This window comes from Antechinus flavipes, chromosome 3 (genome assembly GCF_016432865.1).
Source record: "Antechinus flavipes isolate AdamAnt ecotype Samford, QLD, Australia chromosome 3, AdamAnt_v2, whole genome shotgun sequence".
Taxonomy (NCBI): domain Eukaryota; kingdom Metazoa; phylum Chordata; class Mammalia; order Dasyuromorphia; family Dasyuridae; genus Antechinus; species Antechinus flavipes.
The window spans coordinates 284,803,993-284,831,140 of NC_067400.1; the positions used below are offsets into that span (position 1 = coordinate 284,803,993).

General features: G+C 31.3%; 1 protein-coding gene across 8 annotated transcripts in view; it reads right to left on the reverse strand.

Moving 5' to 3' along the window:
* CNKSR2 (connector enhancer of kinase suppressor of Ras 2) overlaps positions 1-27,148 on the reverse strand; it is a 310,360-nt gene that overhangs the window by 104,287 nt on the left and 178,925 nt on the right. For all 8 annotated transcript variants that reach the window (XM_051985120.1, XM_051985117.1, XM_051985122.1 and 5 more), the window contains 2 exons: positions 22,796-22,929; positions 14,394-14,605 (listed from right to left, as the gene is read on the reverse strand). In XM_051985120.1, coding sequence (XP_051841080.1) covers positions 14,394-14,605; positions 22,796-22,929 — 346 coding nt within the window. The remainder of the gene's footprint in view (positions 1-14,393; positions 14,606-22,795; positions 22,930-27,148) is intronic.

Sequence of the window (27,148 nt, forward strand, 5' to 3'; positions counted from 1 at the left end):
AAAAGATGGGCATCTATACTTATTTCAGAATATTTTATTTGAACAAAATTTTATATGAGAGGCAGTATGATACAATGGATTTGGAGTAAGGAAGAAATAGGTTCATATTCTAAATCTGACATGTAGCATCTGTGTGACCACACTAGTTAATCACTTAATGTCTCAGTGTTCCAATATCAGACTGGGTGCTGCTTTACAATAATAATGGGAGTTTCCATAGTAAGAGTTTCCAAAACAAATAAAGCCAGAGTTTTGGACTAAAAAATATTTTCTCTCTCTTAATATACATTTATCTACAGATAGATACTTTTATCTATGTCAATTATGTCTATATTTATATGACAAATCTATATCTACATATTTTTCTTAATATCTATTTATACAAATCAATGACCTATATTTATATCAATCTACTTTATCTATCATTCTATATATTTTTCTCAAGATCTCTATGTCTGTACATAGAAATGCATATGTATGGAAATTATATCTTTGTGTTGTCCATCTCATATCTATTGATATTTTATTTCTACACATTTCTCTTAATATTAATAGATCTGTCAATTATATTTATATTTTATATTTTCTCTCTTTATATTTTCTGTCACTATCTATATTTTATCTCCATATTTTCTTTTAACATCTATATATCTATACACAGGTTTTATGTTTGTATTAATTATAGTTATGTATTATATGTATATGTATATGCCATATATTTTCTAATCATGATATTTCTTTAGGATCTCATTTTCCAATATTCATATCACTTCTGGAAACTTTCTAATGTGGATAGGATTTTTAATGACTCTTTCTGCAATGAATTATAATTATATTCCTTGTAAGCCCAAAGATGGGCAAAGCAACCAAATGGCACTTGCACTATAACATGACACAGGATGGCCACTATGTCTTTTATGTCACGGAAGACACATTTTTGGCATTCATGGTTAGAAAAGGGGGCAGGTCATTTTACATGTTAAATCTTGGCAGAAAGATAGATAATACAATCAGTGAGGCCTATTGCTACTTTAATATTAAAAGAGAACACCACACAAAAATTGAGAATTTTTTTTATCTAAATTTATTTAAATTTAAAATTTTATTTTTAAAATTTTACTTTAATATTTAAAATATTTAATTTTCTATTTAAAATTATTTATTTAATTTAAATTTAAATTTAAAATATTTTTTATTTAAATTTTATTTATTTACATTTTATTTAATTTAAATTTAAAATTTTAAAATATTACTCTTGAAAGTTATGGAGGCTTTTTAAAATAAAGCCATAGAGACATCAGTGTTGGAAATAATTTTCTAAAGTAAACACATTATTTGTGTAATTTCAAAAGATACCAATGGTTTTAGGGCTAGCTTCTTATTTCATATTTTATTGTAATAAAATTTTGCAACATGAGTTAATTACAAATTTCTATTAAATGGTAAGTAAATATAAATGACAACTTGGCAGACTGGAATACAGTGAATGGTCTGAAGTCTTTCCAACTTGAAAGGGAGAGATTATGTTGATTACAATTTGTCAACTCACTTATATTTAGGGATAGTTGGAACTTCAAATAGAATTTTTAAAAAATCATGGAAAAATGAAAGTCTATTGTTTCCAGGATTCTAGGCATTAGGGCTATCTCAAATCATCATATTACTATTTTATTTTTGACAAACCTCTATAAAACTGAATAAAATGTTAGTCTTTAGAATTAGTTCACATGAATTGCATTTTTGCATGCTTTATGTTTTGTATTTCTTTATGATCCTGTTATCACATGTATATTAGATCTAATTTCCTAAAAGTCCCCATATTGGGTATTTATAGTGTATTTACTCACAGCTCTCCTCCCTTGACTAGATGACACAATACTATAAAATGCTTGAACATCCTAGTAGAAGAAGAAAACAAGAAGAAAACAGTCATTTCACAAAGCTTCATCTCAATGTGTCCCATGTAATAGATAAAGATCTGCAAGATTGCCAGTTACTTTTTTCTAAGACACATGGTTGACATAGAGAATAAAATATCCCCATATGGAAAAAAAAACCTAGAAAATGCTCAAGCACACACACAAAAAAACCCTAGGAGATAAATGCAATAGCTATTTTCTGCTTATAAGATGTTTAGCCAGGTGTTTTTATTTGGAAAACATTTCTATTGCTAATCAAAAAAAGAAAGAAAGGTAAGGAAATGATTTATTTTTATAACCTTGTTTCTACATATTGCAGCCATGCTATAAATAGAAATTAAATTAGTCTGCCATATTTTACTCTTTAAAAGGGTATGCTGCAGTAGCTTTTATGTTTCTTGACAGTTGAAAATCATTTTCATTCTTAATTTTAATTTTCTCCTAGCTATTAATTTTGATCCAATCAATCTTTCATTATTAGTCATTTTTCTCCCACGTTAGGATAGTGGGTACAATTTTTGTCCTTTTCTGGAACTTCTAAGATTCTCTTTTATTTCTTGAAAAGAATCGTGAATAGGTCTATTGATTATTCACAGATGTCATCAGTCCAGGGTGTTGAGTAAAAAGAACTCTGGATTTGGGAATTAGAAGACTGGTATTTTAATCCCAGTTTGGTCACTAATTAATTGCAAGGCCTTGGACAAAACATTTAACCAGTCTCCAAACTTCTGTTTTCTCTCTTTAATATAAAGGGATTGGTCTGGATGATCTCCAAGGTTATTTCTAGCTAACACTGTATGAAGTGATATAATGCTCAATTGACCTGATGAAATCTAGTTTGTTCTAGGCAGTCTTTTCCCTATTTTGTTTTGTCCTTGTTATCATTACTGAAATTTGCTCTAATCAGTTCTTAGTTTTTTATATTTTTAGGAAAGACTAAATAAATAAAATATTAATTATCTCTCCTGGAAGCACTCCACCTTTGAATGGATTGTCTCGTTATATGGAATCAGACCACATTTCTTTTTCCATGGAAAAAATGTATGGATAGTGTTGAGATTTCTAGATTAAAGAATAAAATTCTACTTAAACTATAATGTATCTCAAATACAGTAGTAATAGGATAGGATTCCTTCAACTAATCCTAACACAATTAATTCTATACATTATCTTTTTTCTTCTATTGGAAAATATATTGCAAGCCTCAATTAGGAATTTCAAATATTTTGTCTGGTTCTAATACACATAGAAATTATATATGTACACACATTTACATATACATGAACATATATAACACAAAATAAAACTGCTAATTTATGCATGTATATATACATATATGTGTATGTGTTTATATATCTGTCTTAAGTATCATCTATTAGCTATCTATCTATCTATTTATGCACCCATCTATAAGTCAATCTATGTATCTGTCTATGTATGTTTCTATCTATCCATCAATATACATTTTTTTGGTGTGTGCTCATATATGTGTGTTTATGTGTATGTTAGGCATCTCTCTATTTCACCCTGGATGTTATGTTATTTTTTTGATCATTGGTTAATACCCTGACGTGAAGAGGGGATACTTTTCTGAAATAAGTCAAACTTTAGAGACATAAAGAACTTTTAGTTTAGACTATTTTAGTTAAACTATATTTAATTTAGACTATATTATTTAGACTATATTTAATTGGGCATAGTTTTGATGGAGATTTTCTTCTCAATGAACCCTTTCTCACAAGGGCTTATGATTGAAAGATTTATTTATTTACTACAGAAATGCAGGATAATCTAAAAGATATTTCATCAAATTTATAACTAAGCAAATTTACAACATGAGGGGCTTTATTTTCCCCTAGTAAACATCAATAATGCTATAAAATATAAAGGCAGGTTGTCCCTCTTAGATTTTCCTAGTTAAAGGAGGCATACATAGCCACTTGGTTCAAATCCTGACTCTTGCTTGTCATTTGCTCCCTGAGTAACTTTGGGCTAGTCACTTAATTTTCATGGTCCTTATTTTTCTCCTCTGTAAAATGAGGGGAGTGGACAGAATAGCCTCTGAGATCTCTTTCTGCTATAAATTTTTGATGCTTTGACAGGTGACAAGGGATGAGGGAATGAGCATTTATATATTAATTACTTTGTGCAAGGCACTATGCCAAGGAGTTCTTTCTTTCTTCCTCCCTCCCTTCTTTCTTTCCTTTGTGCTTCTCTTCTTCCCTTCCTTCCTTTTTTCGTTCTTTACTTTCACAACTATTATTTCAATTCATCCTTATGCCTTAGAAAGTAGGTACAAAATTTACAGATGAGGAAATCAAGGCAAACAGTGCTGAGGATCATAAAGTTAATATGTATCTGAAGTTGATTTGTACTCCAAACTTTCTGACTCTAAGTCCATTGCTCTGACCATTGAAGCATTAGCAGCCTCTTACAGAAGGGAAAAGGCTGGAGGTCTTTTGTAACTTCAAATCTTCATAACACAATTATCTTGATGTTATGAAAGCAGTGGGGATCCATAAACTTGTACATGTGTATTTTTTTAAATACTGTATTTTAGTATATTTGGTTTCTTTTATAATTTTATGCATTTTATTTTAGCCATTTATGCATTGTTCTGAGAAGAGATCCTTAGGATTTACCAGATTGCCAAAGAAATCATGTTATGGCACAAAAATAGCAACATTTTAAAAAAGCTTATCTCCACTCAGTAGTTCTGAGGACATCCTGCGGCTGTTGTTATAGCAAGGCATTTGAAATTTCACTTTTTTTTTTTTACCCACTAAGCACTATCATCTTGTTCTTTATTTAGCCAGTAAAATATGCAGTGTGACTTGGTATAATAAATAGGGAAACATATCTCATGAAGATTGAACAATGTCTTGCACAGATATGTACTGCTGTTTTTCAAATATATGTAAATACAATTGTGATGAATAAAAAACAAATGCATTTAAATAGCCTTACTTAATTTGTTAAAAATTTTTTTCATACTATATTTTCTCAATCAGTAGTACTCAATCAGTTTAGTAGTTATTAAATTTACTAATAAGTCAGAGTTTGAAATGGGAAAAAGTTTTAGTTCTCAGAAAGGTCAGGAAGCATTATTCTTTTAGGCAGCCTAATTTAGGGAACAAAAGATAGCTGAACCCCTTCAGGCTGAAGAAGGAGAATGGGGATCTGCATCTGTATCATACTACTGATAACTTAGAACTCTAACTATTGATTATAAGTGATGTTAAATCAGCATTGATAGATGAATTTTCTCTTCCTGTTTACTAGTGAGAGCAGAACTTCTGCTCCTCACATTTAACATGATTAACATATTGGATAATTATTATGTCTTTTAATAGTTGCATTGTTTTCAGTCCTAATATTTTATTTTCTATCAGATCTTACATAAAGTTTCCCTACACCTAACAGAAAGATCTTTTCTTAAAATTCATTTCTTTAATTTTGATGACACATTTTCTCTCTTGAATTATCTTGTGAAAATTTTCTCTTTGGAATTTCTATTTACCTTCTTTTTTTCTAGCCATTATTTTATTGTCAAAAGGGAGAGAGAGCCTTAAAGTAGGTTAGTAAATTGTTTACAGGTGTCTGAAACTAAATTGGTGAGGTCCAGAGGTCAAGAAAGAACTTGCTCCTGGGAGAGACTTTGAAAGTCTGATCAGAGAGCATTCTATATTGTTCATGTCTCCTTGGGGCTCTTCCTTTTACTTTCTGCAACCCTTAATTGTTCAGTTGCTATGACCTGGCCTTCATGGCCTTGCTGAGGGGAACTATGATAATAAGGTTAGTTTCCCAGGAAGCACCCCGCAGGATGGAAATAATTTGAAGAAATGCCCTAGATATTTTTTTTCTCCAAAATGAAGGACTATTTGAGGAAAAAATGAAAATTATTCCCTCCTGGATATAGTAGGTACCTTCTTCTTGAAGGTACTTTTTTTTTTTTTAACTTTCTGTACTAGGGCATGACCTCAGCTTAGTCTACCACCTGCTGGACAATCTGTGGGTTATGAAATTGCTTTTCTAACAACTATCTGCATTATCCACATTTTGTGCATTGACCATTACTATCATATCTGGTCCCAGAACTATTTTTACTAACCATTAGCCCTGATTACAAGGCAATATGTAAGAATACAGAATTATTACTTGCTCCTTATATCTTTGGAGCACTTTACAGCAGGAAAGCACTTTACATGCATTATCTTATTTGATTTTTTTCACAGTCCTGTAAACTAGGCAGTGAAACTATCAGGAGCCCAATTTTACAACTGAGGAACCTGAATCTGGAGCTCAGTTGCCTGGGCTCATATTTCCCCATTAGTGATTTGGTGAAAGCATTTCAATCCCAGGTCTGTAACAGCTAAAAAAGTAAATGCTACTTAATTTGCAAATTTTGGCCTCCAGATACTCTCTTTGTCTTTTCTGCAAAATGGTGTAAATGCTTCATAACTCTTTTCAACTCTCCATCACCTTTTCTGTTAGTGAAGATTACATAGTTTCAAAATCATAGAGAACAGGATGTGCTATGCTTTTGAATCAGGAATAAAATAGGACTTGACTGAATCTACTTGACACAGTGACAAATTTGGAATATGTTACTGGGTTACTATAATTTCCTTTCTCTCCAAGACACAGTAAAGTGGTAGATGAGGTGGGAGAGATAGAATATCTCTGGAAAAGAGTGCTAAGAATCGGCAATGAAGTGTCCTGTACCCTAGCCCAGATGAAACCCATAGGACAATAGCATTAGAGCTGGAGAGGACCTTAATAGCCACTGAATCCAGTACTCTCATTTTACAGATGAGAAAAGTGAAGCACAGAAAACTTAAGAGATTTGTCCAGTGTTACACCGTGTCTGAGGTAGAATTTTAACCCAGATTTTACTGTCTCTTAAGTTTAATATCCTACCCACTATATAATGCTGCCTTTCCTCTCTTAAACATTTAAGGTAATCCAATTCGAATGCTAAAAAAAAATTTTTTTAAAGCATCCAGCAATTGATATGTATGAAGGGAAAATGGCATTTGATGTTCTGCTGTCAAAACATTCTCGAATGAAAAAAATAGGTAGCATTTCTTCAGTATATACTAATATGCAGCTAAGAAACAGCTTACTGTGAAGACCAAAAAGGAGTTTATTTGTAGACATTCCTTTAATCTAGGGAAACATACCTCATGAGGATTGAATAATGTCCTGCATCTTGCTGTTTTTTAAATATATGTGGGTACAGTTGTGATGAATACAAGACAAATGCATTTAAAAATCTTTACTTAATTTGTTATAATTTTCTATCACAATATGTTTTCTCAATTAGTAGTTACTACACTGAGGTCTGGATTTTTTAAATAAATCAAGGAAAAGTTCTGACTCAGCTTTCAATCAATACTTGTTATGACAGAAATAGGTTTTTTTTATAAACAATGTCCAATTTCTTCCCAAAGGCAACTGACCAACTGTGACTGTCTTTAGGTGAATTTCCAAGGTAGTGTGAGTGGCTGCAAGTGGGATAGAGAAGAAAGGCTTACATAGTAAGTAGATTCACCCCCTTCCTAAATGACTCATTTTTAGTTTACTGGTGTCATAAATTTTGAAAGCAGCAGCTTTGGGGCATTAGCAAATACAATAAGACATAATCTGGGATAAGATATAGCTGATTTTAAAATAATATCTTTTATCCTCCCATCCTTAACACTTTTTTTTTTTGTGGCAATACTAATGCTATCTTTGAAAACTAAATGATATTTTTTTCCTCTTGATTTTTTTCTGATTCCCCATTCTAAATATCACCTGCTGCACTTTTGCTAATTTAGTCATCAAAATCTATTTAAATTCCAATTCATTGCAATAGACAGCCTGGTGTAGTACAATGCTAAATTGAATTTGAATCCAAGCTCTGCCTATTTACTACTCATATAATTTTTAATTATTGTGGGCCTTGATTTCCTATAAATGAAGGTGTCAAAATAAATGATATCTTAGAACTCTTAAACTAGTAGCTGGAACAACAGTAAAAACATTGGCAGACCCAGGCAAGGATTAAAAGGTGAACATTAACTATTATAGCCAATGAGTTTACAATTAAACTCAAGGGCCAAGAACTTCCAGCTCTAGATCTATGCTCTTATAAACTTATTCACTATGGAGTGCTGATATTGGTATTTAAAGACACTACTGGGTCCTCCTAAAAGGCCTCAGGTTTAGACTAGGAAATAGAAAAATAGAAAATATTTAAAGGGAGGAGATTCAAAACAGGATGAAGCGAGAAGAGGGAATTATGAAAGAGACTGAATAACAGGAAAAAAAAATGGAGGTAAAAGAAAAGAAATGAGAAAAGAATGTATTCCTAGTGGCTATGGTATGTAATGAGCAATTAACTTAGCTATTGCTTTGTATCCCTCTGTGTTGGCTTTCATCTATGCCTACATATTAGCAAGCATTTATGGAAGGAATTAAGCAGGATAACTTCATTTTGGTTAGTTTTTCAGGAAGAGATAAGAGAACGAAAACCTTACTATATACTTTGTAGTACACTGAAGCATCTACTAGACAGTACCTCTAAGAACCTAACTTACTACCAAGGAATTAATGGAAAATATGAAGCCAATTATTACTAGAAAAGGAAATACTTCAAACCACTATTTTTTTCTGAATTTCTAACACATTTATGAATCTAAGTTAAAATGTCTATGATGCCCCAAGGCACATTGCATAAACTTAAGGAGAAATGAAAATACTCTTACTTAAATTTATATTCATTTAGGTTTATTACACTTACTTGGGGATAAATTATCAAATATATACATTCCACATTTGCTAGAAAGGTGATTTGGATGACATTTCATGTTTGTTTAATAACACAGAGTAAGTTTAATTTCAGTCTTTGGTTACTTAGAATGAAAATGAAGATCTATGTTAATATAAGCTCTGAAAAGGATGGCTATTATCAAGAAATTTATTTGCTGCTGGTCCATTTCCTAAGGATCTCTGCCTATAGAAATCCTGACAGAAAATTATTCCTAAATAGGTATTTCTCATATCTTTTATATTTAAAAACAAATTCTTCTCATACTTTCCCCTGAGAATCTGGATGACCTCTGATGGCATGTAACATAAATTATGTAGGCATGAAAAAAAGGCTCCAATACTAGGAAATCTCTCATTTTATCTCTTTCCCTTACAAAGCTTTGGTTGGTTGTTGTCCTTCCTTTTTGAAGAGAATCAAAATGCCATCATTATGTTAGAGTCTTTGTTACAGTGTGTCCCGATTGAGGCTGATCAGACCATTATGAGCTCAAAATTCTCTGCCCTATGTTGGACACAAATTGTCCCTATGAACATTTTGGATGGTTTCTCCAACTTTGCATACCACACATTCCTTCTGAGCTAATTCAATTCTGCTTTGCTCATAGACCACAGCCCTTTCTCTGATAAGAGGATGTCATGCCAAGTAGTTGTGCCGATTTCTCTTATGTCATACAATCAAAAATTTTAGGCATATCTTACTCTAGCCTGAAGAGCCTACCTAAAACAGAACTGGAATAGAATAAGCTCCAGGAATATTATTGAAAACAATGGCATGATTTAGCTCAGAGAATATTCATAAGATCATGAATTTAGACCTACAAGGAAAATTAGAAGTTATCAAATCCAATATCCTAATTTTTTTTTTTTTACCAGTAGAGGAAATAGTCTCCGAGAGGTTAAATGACTTGCCATAAGTCTCTTGGGTAATATGTGCAGTTACTGAGTTCATGTAAAATTTGAAATTAGGAAATCTTATTAATATATATTATTATATAATTTGATATTATTTTGCCTTCTAATTCATCATGTCCAATGAAATTCTAACTAGTAGAGTCAAGAGGAAATAGGGATATACTTCATTTTCAATGTTTGATTGAATTGAGTAGATAAAACAGTTAATATCTAAGTTAGGTCTCACTTTAGAGACTTTCTTACAATTAAGTTTTGGTAGTTCTCTTTAGCAATTTTCTTGTCATTACTTTTACATACATCAGAATTTTGTTGTCATTGGCACCCTCTTGATGGGACCCACCTGATGTTTTAAGTGCTCCAATATGAAGGGGTGATATCTTAGATGTCACTTACTACTATTTCTAGTTAAATAATTAACTAAAATTTCAATATCCCACCAGAGTTTTACCTCATCCATCAGATTCTGCTGCTTTCAGATACATTTGAGTTTCCCATTTCTCATAAGCAATTATTGATTAATCATGTTTCAGGCACTATGCTAAATGATTGACATATATTATCTCATTTGATCCTCACAAGAGCCAGGGATGTAAATGCTGTTATCATTAAAATTTTGAGATTAAGTGACTTGACTAGGGTCACAAAGCTAATAAATATCGGAGGCTGGGCTGGAACCCAGGTTTTCTTGACTGTGGATACAGGACTCTATTGACTGTGTCACCTAGCTGTCATAAAAGTTACTTGGCATAATGTTGCAGCAGTCTAACAGCCTTAAAATATATTACTTATGTTTGATGACAATACAAAGAGAATGATTGTTTAAACTGGACTTGTGATTTCAATGGTAAAGGAAATTCTCTCTACCAAAGGAGAATGGCATTACTTTGTAAGTTATAATATTATTAGAATCGGTTGGCATACTAAAGAGTTAAGTTAACTTACCTGGGATCAAATGGTCAATAAATGTTAGAAATAAAACTTGAACATAGGTCTTTCTGCTTTGAGAAGCTGATTCTTTAGCTCTTACCTTAAGTTTCTTTTCAGGAATAGAAATACATAGGAGAAAAACTTCAAAATTTAATATAATAAAAAAAAATTTGTCCAGTTGTTTTCAGTCTTGTTCTGACCTTTCATGACCCCATTTGGAGTTTTCTTGGTAAAGATATTGGAGTAGTTTATCATTTCCTTCCTCAGCTCATTTTACAGAAGAGGAAACTGAGGCAAATATGTTTAAATGTCTTGCCCAGGATCACATGGTTAGAAACTTGCTAAAGCCAGATTTGAATTTAGGAAGATGAGTCTTTCTAAACCCAGGCAGGCCCAGAATTCTATCCACTGCATCAGGTGCCCCCATAAACAATGATAACATGAATCAAAATTAACACAAGAAAAGTCTTATAGGACATTAATAAAGATACTATCTATTGATCGTTTATTTAGACATGCATCTATTTCTCTTATATATTTGAGTCTGAGATATACTGAAATTCTGAAAAAATATTCTGAGATAGAAGAATTTGCTGTTATGATTTGGATAGGACTTTTTGTGAATCAAGCTGTGTGGCTCTTGACTTTGTACCTGCTTGAAGTTAAACCCAGCCCCATCTCTTTAGACTGTCTTGTATATAGAATCAAGATTTTTGAGGTCTCTGTACATAATTTTTTTGTCTTTTAAATGTCTATTGGTAAAGATGTCAAGACCAGTTTGATTTCTCTTATCCCCAGTTTTGAAGGTAGAGCACTGTTAACTGGGCAAGAATATAGTAGGACAATCGTATTAGGTGTCCTAAAAGTCTTAGTGCAGGTTTAAACTATAGTGACCTAAAATGTATATTTTTAAATTGCACATTTTAAAATTTATTGCTAATATGAGCCAGGAGGTTAGTGACAAAAATTGTTAGGCTATGCTTTGGATCCAGAGTGGTAAGCACAACTGCTTTCCTTTGGGTTGATCAAAATTAATCTCTTAGCCATGAAAGTAACTGTGGAAAATGGAGACAGCTTTGAGAACTATTGGTATGGAGGAGAGATAATGAGCTCAGCCTAGCAAATTGTAGAGAAGGAGTAAATAACTGATTTCAGGGGAGTTTTAAGATCATACAATGAAAAGAGAGAAAGGGTAATATGGAATCACCAAGCTGGCCAAATGAACAAAGGGGTAAATCTGTCAAAAGATTTTGATATTACTAGTCAAATATTTACGGCCAGCAGAATTGTAATATATACACACAATTGGCTTGAACATCTGTTATAAATAGTGAGTTGTTCCTCATGAAATTTGTCTTTGGACATTTGGACTTTGGATCGTCTTTCTGCTTATCTCATTCTTCCTTTTACCAGTAATTTCTGTATATGTCTTCCTTACTTCTCACTCTCCCATGTGAATACAAGTTGTTTGAGGATAAAATTTGTCCCTTTAAAATTTTTATTCCACTGACAACAACACCATGTTAGCATTCGCTTAATAAATGGCTGTATAATCAAACTGAATTAGGAAAGACTCAGAGGATGTATAACACACTGAAGATAAAAAATGATTGCATGTCTATATGTTGTTCATAGCATTGCTGGGTTCTCAAAAATCTTAGTGCATTATTAAGATTTAATATCTTTGGGGGCAGTATGTATAGAAAGTTACTGTTATTAGGATAATTGAGAAAACTTAGGGGCAATTAGGTAACTTGGTGTCTGACAATTTATACTGAAGACAAAGACTAAAAAAATGGAAACCCCATGCATGGATGAAATCAAGGTTTCTATCAGCCAGAGCTAAGAAGAGAATGGCCATTGCAAGTAGGTCTATAGCTCTTAAGGAACGTCTACACATCTTCTGGTGTGAACATAGCCTGGTCTGGAGAGATTTTTAGGGGCACAAAGAGAAAGGAGTATGCTAAGTCAGGTTATAATTATCAATGTCTTCATCTGGAGGGAATTATGCTTATTGTCAGAATGTGGGCTCTTTTCCTTAGACAGGATCAATAACTTTGTTCCCAGTGTGGAGACTCACTGGAGGATTTAACCTTGTGATCCTTTCCCTACCAATATCTAACTAAAGTTTATCTTATTTGATGGGGCAAGATGTATGTGTGCATCTGGTTGGGGGGAGAGAGAAATATAGAACCATAGAGATAGCATTCCTCACAACAGAGCAGGAAATGTCATTATTGTTTATTTAGTATCTATGAGTAATCAGGAAAAAAAATCATACTAGATGTCTCAAAAGTTTGGGTGCAGCTTTAAACTTTAGTGGCCTAAAATGTACATTTTAAAACTATATATTATTAATATGTGGCTAATATGAGACTGTTTATAAACTTTGGTAAAACAGTATAGGGGAGGTGAGTTTTTTTTTTAAAGACTACATGTCAAATCCTCACTCTCCTTAGAAGAATGACATAGCATAGCATCACAGAATATGATACAATGGTTTTGGGGGAAAATGGTCTAAAATATATATGTGATAGAATTCTTTACTAACATTTAAAATAAACATATGAATTAACTTAATAATCATCTAAGATTATTATATTATTATAATATATAATATATAACATATATTATATATTATATTATAATATTATATAATTATATATTATATTATTATAATCATTAAGAGATTTCAAGAAAACTCAGGTTTAAAACTATGTTTTGATTCCACAAACATTTCTGCTGAGTTCTTTTCTGAGTCAATAATTTTGAAATCTAGAATACTAAAACAAAGCTATACTCAAACAAATTCCACAAAATTTTAATTTGTTTTCTATTATATAGACTTGAGAAGTTAAAAAAAATTACTATTTGTACTTTCCATCCCTTAGACACAGCTTTACACAAATTCCTTAGTTGTTTTTACTCAATAGGCAGATCCCCAAAGGATGTAAAAATCTAAGAATCTACTATATTTTAAAAAGGCTCTTCTGTTTCCTTTTGTAGTTCTAGGTATCTTTTGTGACATATTATATTTTAAGAAAAAAGTTATACATATATGTGTTGCTTGAATGATGCTGATTTTAGGTTTTTCTCAAGCACTTCAAGAGAGAATAATAACATCCTTGAGACACAGAGTAGGAAAGATCAAAGAAGTGCCTAATTTCCTTAAGTATTGGACAACTTTCTATTTAAATAATTACACATTTCCTCTAAGCACCCTAATTTCAATAAATTTTTAGTAAATCTTGGAACACTCATGAAAGAGTTGACATGAGTCTAGAATTTAGTGTAAGATTAACCACTAATGGATTTTCAATATTTGTATGCATGATTAAAAGACAAATCTTCAGCCCTTTCTAATAACACTTCTCCAAAACAAAACAAAAAGTATGAACAATTACATTCTTTTGTATATTTAATGAGTTCCTTTAAAAAAAAGAATTCAGAACAGATAAAAGTTCAAATTGCTCTGATTTTGGATCTCCTGATTCCAGACAACACTTTAAGATGGAGAGAAAATCCTGAGTTAAACACCTTCTATCTACATATATTCCTAGTGATGGAAAATAGGTACTTTTAGGAACTATTATGATTAACTCATAATTTCATTTATAGCTCATGTTTCTCATTTGGTGGAATAAATGATGTCTGACAAAGGAAAATAAAATCAACAGCAGAACAGTTGTATTAGAATGGATAAGCTATTTAAAGCTCAAAAGTTGTCCAAAGCTCGAAAATCAATGCTTTCATTGAGTCTGAGATGAATACCAGCTAAAACATGTCTACCAAAATTTAGAGAGAATTTTAAAAAATTACCATAAGTTGGAGTACTTTCTCTTCTTCCTTGACTACTTGATCTTCCTTTATCATATTCATAGCAATACAAAACTGCATCTTCTTCCACCACATTAAATCTCTTCCGATATTCCTGGTCAAGAAATGAATTTGGAGATTCGGATCCCTTATGCACTGGTTTGCCCACTAGGTGCCTACTGAGATCATCACAGGGAAGGTTTCCTTTTTCATCCCTGGGGTGGGAAGGAGGCAGAATGAAAAGGAATTTTGGAAAAAGAGCAAAAAGAAGGTGAAAGGAGTTGAGAGAAAAAGAAATAATAATAATATCTTTCATTTATAAAGAGCTTCACAATTTTCAAAATCTTTTCATAATACATACTCTAAAATTCAGAGCAACCTTATAAGGTAGATAGGGAAAGTATTACAGCCATTTTAAAGTGGAGTAATCTGAAGTTTAGAGAAGTAAAATAATTTATTCTAGTTTCTGTTAGAAGGTACTTGAAATGGAATTGGAACTCAGGTCTTATCATGCTGCTTCTATGCTTCTCCTCCATACACAGCAAATCATATTTTTAGGAATAAAAATGCACTATTATGATCAAAAAAATTAAAAAGAAACTTTAAAATCTGTATTAGCACAGCTTCAAAATCTTTAAATATAATTCTATAGATCTGCCAATTTTGACCCAGATTCAGTCCCACTTATATTTCTATTATTTTATTTAAAGATTCCAAAAGAATATTAACAATCACATTAAAGGATCACATGATTTTTGGAATTCACTAAATAAGGTACCATCTAAATTTCTTTAGTATTAAATGTGTGTCCCTCTTTGAAAAAAAAATAGAAAATGAAAGAAGGGCCATAAAACTGGAAAAGGAAAAAATATTCCAGTTATTGAAAGGGAAAGAAAGTGTGTTCCTCCAAGTTTCAGTTTGTTAAATTAGGAAGATTTGATTTCTGGCAGAGTTCTAAAATATTTTACCAAAGTGGTGATTTGTGAAGCATTTCGAAAGGGAATTGTTCATCACATTGAGCCAAATAACCTCATTATCTTTTTTTTTTTTTTTTTGAGAGGGTTATTGGAAAGCATATTAAAGGAATGACAGACAGATTTCAGAGCCATTTGACCAAGAATCTCACATTTTCTTGTGGACAAAATGGAGAGATATAGACTGAATGATAATATTATTATGTAGATTTGAAATTAATATTGAATGAAAATGTCAGTATAGAAGGAAAAACACCAGAGGATCAGTGTAGAGTTCCATCATTAGCCCTGTGCTATTCTATTGTTTTACCATTGTCTTAGGTGAAGGTGGAAGTGCTATGTTTATCAAGTTAATAAATGACACAAAGTTGGAAAGGATAACTGATGTGGTGAATGACAGGATGCTCAAAGATCTCAATATATTAGAAAAATGAGTGGAAGATACTAAGATGAAATTTAATAGAAATAATTATAAAGTTCTAATGTTTCTTTTTTTTTTAAACAACTTTATAAGTACAGGATAGGGGACCTATAGATAGGATAATAATTAAGATAAAAAGATTTCAGACAAAAATTTGATGCTATTCTAGGATACATTAAAATGGATAATGTCCAGAATGAAGGTAGCTGATTATCTTAATCTGCTTTGTCTTCCTTAGTTTGACTATATTGACTATGAATATAACACTATATTCAGTTCTGGACCACATTTTAGGGAATAAACATTGGCAAAATGAAACACATCCAGAAAAGGATGAGAAAGATAGTAAGAGGACTTGAAATTATGCATTATCTAAGTGAACTAGAAGTATTTAGTATGGAGAAGACTGGAAGCAGGTATGGACAGTAGGAAATAACATGATGGATCTCTTCTAGTATCAAAGGTGATATTACAATGAAGATGAATAATATTTGTGGTACTTTGTTCCAGTGGTTAGAACAAGAGACAATGGATAAAAATAGCAGAGAGGTATACTTTTAGGAACATATGGATTATAGATGAAAACACATTTGTTCCTTGTCCAATATCAGTTATTTATTTTCTTCATGATTCTTTAAATAATGGATCCCAAACACTGACATGAACAAATGACATAAAAATAAGATGACATTCTGTATTATAAAGTTTGAATCAAAAACACAAGTCTAAATATGTTTTGAATGGTAAAAAGAGTTTGTTGAAATCAGCTGTTTAAATTAATTCTTATTATTCTATGTATAAAGGAAGTTTACTTCATTGCTCACGTCTGAGAATACATGAAGCTTATAGAAATCTTCAGATATATAGTTAGAGATGTCTACTGACCCCAATACCTATTGATACTGTCCATATTTGAAAAACAAAATTTATTGGTACTATTCAGGCCCACTAGAAGAACTATGTGGTTTTTTTTTTTTAATAAATGGAAACTAATTTTGCCTTTTTAGGTCTTTTAGAATAATCAATAAAAGTTCTTGAATCCTAGAAGTGTTACAAAGCAAAAATAATTCTTTTATCTATTTTCCTTACCACTAGTCTTGGGTAAATTCATATGAATCTCCCATATAGCTCTCATTCTTAGAGGACTGATACTTCACCTGACTTAAATATTCATTAAAAGTCTTCATATTTAAACATTTGTTTATCTATATATAATATGTATATTCCACTATATAGTTTAAGAACTCAATTGGACTAGTATAGGTTTGAAATTGATGCAGCTAGTTCAAGTGAAACTGACCTGGATGTCATAATGACTTGCAAGTCTAATAAGAGTTATCTGTATGATAGCCATGAAAGCTATGGTGACTGTAGTTTACATTAATAATATGTCTAATGTTAATAGCAAGAGAAGTGAATTTATGGTTCCACTGGTCTTTTCCTTGATCACACTACATCTCAAGTATCACAATCAATTTTGATTATCAGTATTATTGGCTTATAAAAAAGGTGGAATTGATTCAAAAAAGGGTGACTATGATAGAGAAAGAATTTGAAAGCATGGCATATAAAGGTCAGCTGAAAGAAATGGCAATAGCTATAGGGAAGACATGCTATTTCATATATTTGAAAGATTTTCACACACAAAATGTTCAATATAGGGAAGAATTTTGTAATTAGAGAAGTCCATGGAATGGACTATCATGAGGTCTCATCATTGGAGGTCTTTGAGAAAAGATTAGCTTTATGAAAATTTTTGTGGGAGAATACCATAAAGGGAGTTAGAATTCCTCCTCTACAATTCAGGCTTATTTAGGATTATTTAAACTTTTAAGTCCTTTCTCACTTGTAAATTTTATGATTTAGGCTTTAAAATTCCTACAGATAGCTGAATCAAATGTAACTGAAAAATATGTTTTGGCTAATTCATACCATCTTTATACTATAGCCACATTATGTGGAAAAATCAAATAATTATGGTCTACTACCTGTCTAATAAGAAGGAAGACCATGAACCAAGGTGGTTTCCAACTTGAGATGGCTCATCATAAATTGATTCAAGGAGAGTAGAAAAACTACAAAAAAAAGTAAAACAGGAAGAAGCTGAGATCCTCAGGGAACCTTAGTTGTCAATTAAATTGCAAGGTTGTTATCTGTTTTCTGAATGCCTCCCATTTTTTTTCTGTCCAGCTGGTCTAGGGAAAACCATGATAACAATATCACTTCAGTTACTCTCTTTATCTTCACTTTTTTATGTATTAGTGACAACAATATTCTAGTTCTACTTCATCATCATTTAACAATAGAAACAATAGAAATAAGACAACGGTAATTAAATTTCACAGTTGTCCAAATATGAATTGTGCATGTTTCAAGTTATATCACAGAAGAGGAATCTGGCAATGTCTAAAATCATGAATTATATTATAATGCTTACATGAATTTTCATGTAAATATAAAGCAAAAATAGAATGGGAAATTTGCATTTTATGATTCTAGAAATATGCTTTATAGCCTAGTTCATCATGAATGAACCAAATGTTTGCCATTTTAAAGAAATCTGAGCAACACACATGTATTTCTCTTCTTTTCCTGGGATAAATATATCAGAAGCACAGAAGTTACATCAAAAGTATTTTACCTAACCTGGATTACAAATGTATTCTTCCAATCATTTTTACCCTAGGGCTATGATAACTTTAATTTCATTTAAATTGGAATTTAAGATGTTTTATATTCTGTCAAAAGTGGTGAATTTTCCATTTTGGAGAAATATTTGTTACTTTGAAAGAATTCTACTAGTGTATGGATCCATATGATTCATATGATCACCCTGGCTAGTTCTTGATATTTTTCATGAGAACTTTCTCTCATTGTACTCTCACTATGAATGTTATCTCATTCTCATTTATAGCTTCACCACATTCATGCAATCTTGTGATTTGAATTGATGTTTTCATGGGTTAAAATATCTTCTATTTAATAAGAGAATATGCTGGTTTTACAGAAGACTCTTTTAATTTGGGAAGAAGAGGCAAAATGGGAAAAATTCCGTCACTTTAGAAAGGGATTGACTTTTTTTTTTTTTAAACACATTTATTTTAGTTCTGATTACTTAATCTGTTAGAATTATTCATCTGGAGAAAATGGCTTTATAAACTGGCATTCCTAGTTTCAGCTAAAACTAAGGAAAACAAAGAAGAAAAGATAACCCACTTCATATCTGAATCATACACTTTAATTATTCCTTATTGTACAACATTCTACTGTATGATATTCTAGTGTATGGCACCTAATGCCTTTTCACAAAACAAAAATGGATAATATGGATAACAAATTATATAAACTCAAGATCCAAATGCAAGGAAGCAAATTTAACTTCACACTCATCACTAAGACATAGTGAGACAGAACTCATCTCAATAATGTGATACTAGAAGACTATACTCTTATTCCAGGAGAACAGAATAAAGAAGCGATGCTTGCAGAGTAGTAATATACCTTAGGAAGCCATGCTCATATCAGGAAATGCATGAATTTGAAGGAGGAATATGACAGAAAGAGTCACAATCAGTGGAAAGAGAAATAGAAATAATATTTTCTTTATAACATCTTACAGTTCCCACGAAGGAAAACATATTTATATGTATGTATGATTATACATACATGTGTCTATGTATGTGAGTATACATTTGTGTATGCTTTGCAGAAAACAGAATACAAGTCTAGAATAAAGACAATATATAGTAATGATGAGGGACATTGATGTTATGCACAGCTGGAGCTCTTCTCCATCAAAAGCATAATAATGAGTATATTCTTAGCTTGCCTCAATGATATTTTGTCCTTTCAAAGACAGACAAAAGAAGGGGAAGTTTTATTTTGAACTTGAGCTTACTAACAATGAGAAACTGGCTGCTGAAGCAGAAAAAATTAAGAACTTAAGGAGAACATGATAGTTTCATGTTAGAATTCAGGAGAAAGGAGAAAAAAGCTAAGAAGAATTTAGATTTTAGATTTTTGGAGACCAAATTTAAAAGAATTTCTGAGAATGGATAATTGATATCTTATCAACTAAAATTCTATAGAGGAAGTCTTCTTTAAAAATATGATGCTCAAGAAATTCTAATAAGAAAATAAAAGCAATTTCAATTGGAAAGAAAAGGGAGAGCAGTTGAAAAAGACCACTGTGAAAACAGATGAAATTCATTGATAAACATAATGAGTAATGGATATATAAAAAAGTGTGGCATTGTCCTAGAAGAATAATAAGTACTATTGTTTAATATGAGCTGACTTTGGTGAAGAGTGCTTTGGACAAAAAGGAAAGTTTTATTAAGTTAGATGTGGAGGTAATTTTTAGTAAGCTATTAAGTTAATTTAAAAAAAAGGGAAATTGAAGAAATAACAGAGGTACTGATTAGTGGGTAGATAATATAGGATAAAGAGAAGTCAAAAGGATTTTGAGCTTTTTTGGATTGGAAAGGACAGAATAAACATAGTGTTAATAGGAAAATGCAGCCATGTGGTTGTTAGTGATGAGTTCTACTCAGGTTCAGAAGAATTATACCTTAGGGTACCAAAAGATCTTAGAGAATTATTGCTGGGTTTCTTTCAATGATTTCTGAAAGATCATGGAGAATAAAAAATGTACCATGGTACCTAAGAAAGTCAAATTCCCAATTTTCAAGAAAAAAACAGGGAAGGAAACAAATTCTTCAAATTACATATAATGAACCTGACTTTGATTACTCAAAGCATTGTAAAACATATCAAACTGATGGTTTGAAAATATTAATAAAGGGAAATGATGATCACTAAGAGCCAGTATAGCTTTATGATTAAAAGATAATGTCAGACAATTTCTTTTTGGACTGTTTCCTTGAGTATAAATCAGAGAAATATTGTATAAAGATTCCTAGATTTCAGCAAAGAACTCAATAAGTGTTACATGTTATTCTTTTGGATAGGATGGAGAGTTGTGTAATTATGTAGATTAAGAATTTGTTATTTTTGCATTATTTAACATTATTATCACAGAAATGAATAAAAGTGTGCTTAATTAATACATAGATGATAGGAAGGAGTAGAATAAAAATGACTCTTTCTAAGATAGGAGCCAAAAATGACTTTAATGGGGATAGGACAGGATAGAACATAATAAGATGAAATTCAATATAGGTAAATGTTAAGTTATACTTTTAGGTGAAGAGAAAACTTAGGTTCATATGATTAGGTTCGCATGAAAAAGATCCTGTAATCATTCTCCTATCTCAATATGACTTAATAGTGAGACATAATAGCAAAAATTATAAAGTAATTTAAGGTTACATTAGAAAATCATTGTCTAGGATATAGGAAAGCACAGTCCCAATTTAGATCGCAACCGGAATGTTCTGCTTTGGATGACACATTTAAAAAAAGATAATGATGAGCAGAAGTATAGGGGACTAGAGACTATGCTGTATGAAAGTTGGATAATGGGATGTAGAAATGTTTTGTCAGAAGAAATAAAAACAGAAACAGATGAGGGTGGGACTAATAGCTATATCCAATATTTATAATGTTGCAATGCAGAAGAGATATTTGCCTACTTTTGATTGGTCATGTAGGACAAAACTAGGATCAATGGGTAGAAGGTACAGAGAGCTAAATTTGGTCTACATATAAGGAAAATTTTTCTAATGATTAGAGGTATCAAAAAATGGAATAGTCTGATTCAAGAGGTAATGGCTTGATTCCTCTTAATGAAAGTCTTCAAGGGAAGTTTAGATGACTGGGTACTATATATAGGTATGATCTAAGATAATTGCCACTAAGATCTATTTCCATTTTCAGATTCAATGATCTTGTGAAGAAAGTTAGTAAGTTAATCTGTTCAATTATTAGTTAATATTGTTCAATTCCCAAGTCACTAATGCCCATGTTTAATATTACAAATGAAAAATTAAAATGTCTTCCAGATATAATGGAATCTCAATACTAGGTGAATTTAGAGGGAATATTATAATAATAAATGTCTGCTTAATTTAGAATGTAAAGATTATAATACAAAAATATTAAATATAGTCACTTATAGAATGCATTATTAACATATACACGTATCAAAAATCTCTGATGTATCCAAGTATGGCAAGTCAAAGAATGGAGAGATTTAATTTATTATATGGGATTTCAATTTATATATGCTGGAAACACTTAGTATTTTGGACAGGATGGAGAGATGTACATGGCACAATTATGTAGATTAAGAATTTGTCCTTATCTTTGTATTATTTAACATTTTTATCGCAGAAATGGATAAAGGCATGTTTCATGGTCTGATGGAGTTTTTGAGATGCTATACAGTTAATTTTTAAAATGGAAACTAATTCTTGCAACTGTTCTCAATTATTCACATTCAATGTTAAGTCCTTTCTGTGTTTTCTGCACTGCAGCATTTCACCAGTTTGAATATCAGAATGCTTCAGGACAGAATGAATCACAGCAGAAAAGCTTTATTTCCAGACATGTCAGGAATTTCAAGCAGGAGTCTGGAAGTGAAATGGAGGAAAGATCTGTCAATTTAGAAAATACATTTAAAAAATCAATGCTGTTGTGCTCTAAAATCACTTTGTTTAAAGTCTTTCCACCTTTCAAAAAGGCAATAGAAATAGACATGTTAGATGTGCAAAGATTAGAAAATCCAAATGCTTATGCTTCATAATCTCTTTTTTATAAGTATACATAAGTTATAATGTTTTCTACCACATTTAAAAAAAACCTTGAAAATAATTTGGGAATCTGGAGCATTCTGGTCATGAAACATAGATTATTATTATTTTGTTACAGATACATGTCAGTATCATGTTTCAATATGATGAGTGGGATGAAGGGATATTCTAGAATCTTTTTTATATTGCACTGGAAATCATTCAAGCAAAGAACCCTAGCACAGACTTGTGCTTGTTTCCAAGTTGTTATTGTGAATCAGAGGCCGCATAACAAAGCACAGTATCTCAGTTCTATACCTGGGGATGTAGGGCTCTGCTGGAGGAGGGGGTATGTAGAGGTCTTGAAGAGCAGAGCTGTCTCTTTTAGTGGGTGTGCTGATGGTGCTGGAAGGCGTGGCAACACTGCTTGTGGGACTTCTAGGTATAAGAGGCTGGTTAAAATGAAAAAGAAAATACATACACACACAACAACAACACACAACAACAACAAAATGGTTATAATTTTAATATTATTTACTGTGTTCACTTTTAAACAGAAAATTAGTTTGGCATTCACAAAGAAAAAAATTAGTTACTTTTATCCTGTAGAATTGGCTGAAAAAAATTCATGTTACTTAAGAGTACCCAAATTTTTTGGAGCTCTTAACCTTTATAGGAATGGATTTTCCTTCTTTTTTCTTCCTCTGGCATCAGAATGTGACTGATTATTTAGAAAGTAGCAATAACATACAATATTTCTTTATTCCACAGAAAGTGGCAATTAATTGAGTCTCTTCCAGTTCCTCTCACCCTTTGGAAAGAGAAGAAAATTTCAAAAAAAAAAAAACCCCATAAAATGATTCCAAATTCACACACATGTGGATTAATGGATCAGCAAAAAGCAAATTGCATTTGTGTTTTTGAAAGAGACAAAACACTGTAGTTAGATCAAATGTTGAGGATCAAATAAATCCTTGGAAAACACTGCAAAGGTTATTGGTATCGAGACTGAGAAAATTTCTTTATTATTTGGATGTTGTTATCAACTACTATGCACTTCAAGGTCAATTTATGGTCTGGCTTTGAAGTTATACCATCAATGTGATGTATATCACTCATCTCCCAAAGCAGATACTTTTATCACAACTTAATAAAGCCTAGAATTAGCTGCATTCCCAAAAATTTCCCTCTTCTTATCAGCACCACAGCATTAGAAGAGTCAGTCTGTTATATAAGTGAAGGGAAGGTTTGTATGACCTCAAGGAATAATTTATAAAGATATTACTGAGTTCTTATGTAAGTTAATAAATCTACAATTACCCTAAACACCTGTAACATTATATTTAAAATAAAAGTTACACACACACAGTTTGCTATTAACTGCCCTATGTCAATTTTAAAATAAATATTTATAAAATAACAGTGTAACAAACCACAAAACTTATGATTATAAGGCTAATTGCCTCTTCACTCTTACTTCAATCTGGATGAAAAATATTTTTCACAATTATGGCAGAGATTAATATGTTTCTTGAACATAGAGACATCTACAAATTACTTTAGCGTGTGGCAGAACTACTACACTAATGAAAAAGTAATTTAAACAACTAGGCACAACTCCAAAGTAAAATATGGTATTCATTCATTCATTAGGTAGTTTCCCTATTTCATGACTTGATTTATGTTTGTATCCTTTTCCATTATACAACCAGTCTGAAGAGGAGTCTGAAATTACAAATCCTGATGAATACAAGATGAAGTTTCTATGTGGAATGGTTATAAGAAAAAAAATTACCCAAAAGGTATTCTCTCTCTGTCTCTGTGTCTCTGTCTCTGTCTCTGTGTCTCTGTCTCTGTCTCTGTCTCTCTCTCTCTCTCTCTCTCTCTCTCTCTCTCTCTCTCTCTCTCTTTCTCTTTTTTGGCTGTACAGTATACCTGTGGATAAAATACAAAGTAACATTCATCCAAATCTAGGCATTATATGTTCAAGTATGCAGTGAAGGCAGTTTTTTAATCTATGGAATAGTCAGGAAGAATATGTGAAATAGGGAGGATTTGATGAAAACAGGATTCTTCTTTGAAACAGATCCTAATATTTCTACAACTGCTAGAAATAAGATTCGGACAAAGTAGAATGTGCAGTTGTGAAAGGAATTTAAAGATCCAAGTCTACCTGATAGAACATGCTTCATTCTAATTGAAAATGCCGTCACACCACTATAGTATAGCCTTGGGCCATTCTAACTTCATGAATCCTAAACAATGGGTACATATTCCATCTTAACTGCCTCAAAGAACACTTAAGTGACTGTGGTTTCACATCTGCTTTAACATTTACCAAGAGAAGTTCAAATAAGAAAAATGCAGTAACTGATAACTTTTAATACCCCACTTCCATATCCACATTCAAACCAAAAAGGGCATATAATAGTAATTTAGCAAGTAGACAAAACAATACTCTGTTTCTAACATCTTAGTGGATTTAGGGTTAGTACTTCCCATGTTATAGAATAGGATGTTATAGATACTTCCTGAGGGTATCCAAAAAAAGATCCAAGTTCTTTAAGTTCTTTTTAATACTCTTATTTAAAATTTATAGGATGGAGCAGCTGAGATACTACCTTCATTATATATCACAGGGATCCCAAAACACAAAATAAAAATGAAATCTTATTGAGAAATAAGTACTTTAGAAATATAATTATTCTTTTTTTTTTTTTTTGGTAAGTGGCTAATGTAGGAATTTGTTTTACATGTTGTGTTTAAGTTTATACATGGTCCAATTTCCTTCCTTCCTTCCTTTATTCCTTCTTCACTCCCTCCCTTTCTTTCTTTTCAGGGTGTGAGAGAAGGTGGGAGCAAGAAAAATATTGATAATAGAAAAATAATGAAATGTGTAGGATACTGGGAGTTAATTAATTCTAAAGCTAAGATCTAAAAAAAAAATAACTTTCTATGATCTCATTTTCCCCCCTTCCATTCCCTTTTAAGCCTAAAATTTCTTTTCTGGGTCCCAAAATGTAACTTTAAAAAAATAGTGATTTACATGTGTGAAAGATTCTAAAACCTGAAATTAGGTGTAAGAGAGAGCACCAGAGAAATAATTACTCTCTAGATTCATATTAAGAGCGCTTTCTAAACATGAACATAGTGTGGTCATCCCAAAATGATTAAACATTACTTTTTGCCAACATGTTCAAAACTGCAGTTCAGGTTATATTGTTATATTGTAGATAGCTTGATAGCTCTATCATTCAATATTGTCTATCAATTTTCATAAGTTAGGAATTCCAGCAATTCCTACATGTTCCATTGATTTGACTATTTTGACTGAATTGACCACTTGGTCTAATTTTCTGAATTAATTGATTAAAACAATGGGGAAAAGTAAGTCAGTTCAATTGTTTGAATAAACTGACTAATCATTTCACTGAATTGACTAATTTGCTCAAATAAATTGGACTGGTTTTCCATGTAGATATACATAATCATTTTTACATTTTGTAAAGAGAAAAGAATAATTAATCAAAAACTACAAAGAGTAGTTACTATTTTGTGGTTATGTTTTTCACTATATAATTATGCTTTGATATAGATTTGTATAGTAATAGATGTAAGATCTTAATTCTTTTATTTAAAATGAATATAATCATCTGAGATTTAAATTATATATTTGCACCATTTTATACAATAATATGACTGGGTGTACATATTTATATTTATCTAAACATATACTCCTGAAGCAAATAAAATGGATTAAGGGAATCGTTAGGACCTTAACATAATGGAGTACTTCAATCACTGTATATAAGGGATTAGTAAACTGATCACGTACAAAAGAACATTTTAGTACTATTCCCCAAAGTTGATGGGTATTCATGACAATACTTAATTCCTTCATCATTGTGAAGTTGTATAAATAAATATATAGAGATAGTGGCTTTATCAGAAATAATTCATATTTTACAAATTAAAAATATTAATATCTGTTAAGCAGACTTCAACATACTACCAAGTAGAACATTGTTTTCAAGAATCAAACTCCTTTGAGCTTAGTTTTAGTTGGTTAATGAAGAATTGAAGTATGAAATATGAAATAGGTACTATTAAATATAGTCAGATTGGTGGGAAAGGAAAAAAAAGTTACACAGCAATATAAAACTCATGGCTGAATAATTTGATAAATAAAAGTACAATCATCTCTCTAAAAATTTAAAAACTGCAAAAATAATGAAGATGAAGGAAATGAAATCATCAAAAGCATGCAAAAGACAATTTATTTTAAATAATAAAGCCAGATGGCTTAAATACTGATTATTCAAGATTTTCTTTAAACAAGTAAGTTGAAAACAAAGCAAGTAAACAACAAAAAACAAAATAAAACAAAAGTGAGCATATAGTGAATGCTGTGTTCTTAAAGTGATTAGGTGGAAAAGCTTTCTAGCTGAAGTGACTGATAATATCTCTTAACTACAATGTCTCTTTTTATTTTGTGGAAATCCACACAATGAATACATATATTCAGACAAGCTAATTTGTTCTTTCAGTATATGACTCAATTTCTTTTTTTTCTCTTATTTTTTTAAATTTCAGTTACATCATAGAGTTAGAGCTGGAAAAGACCTTAGAAGTCATCTAATTTTTTTATATCTTTTTTTTTTTTCATAGATG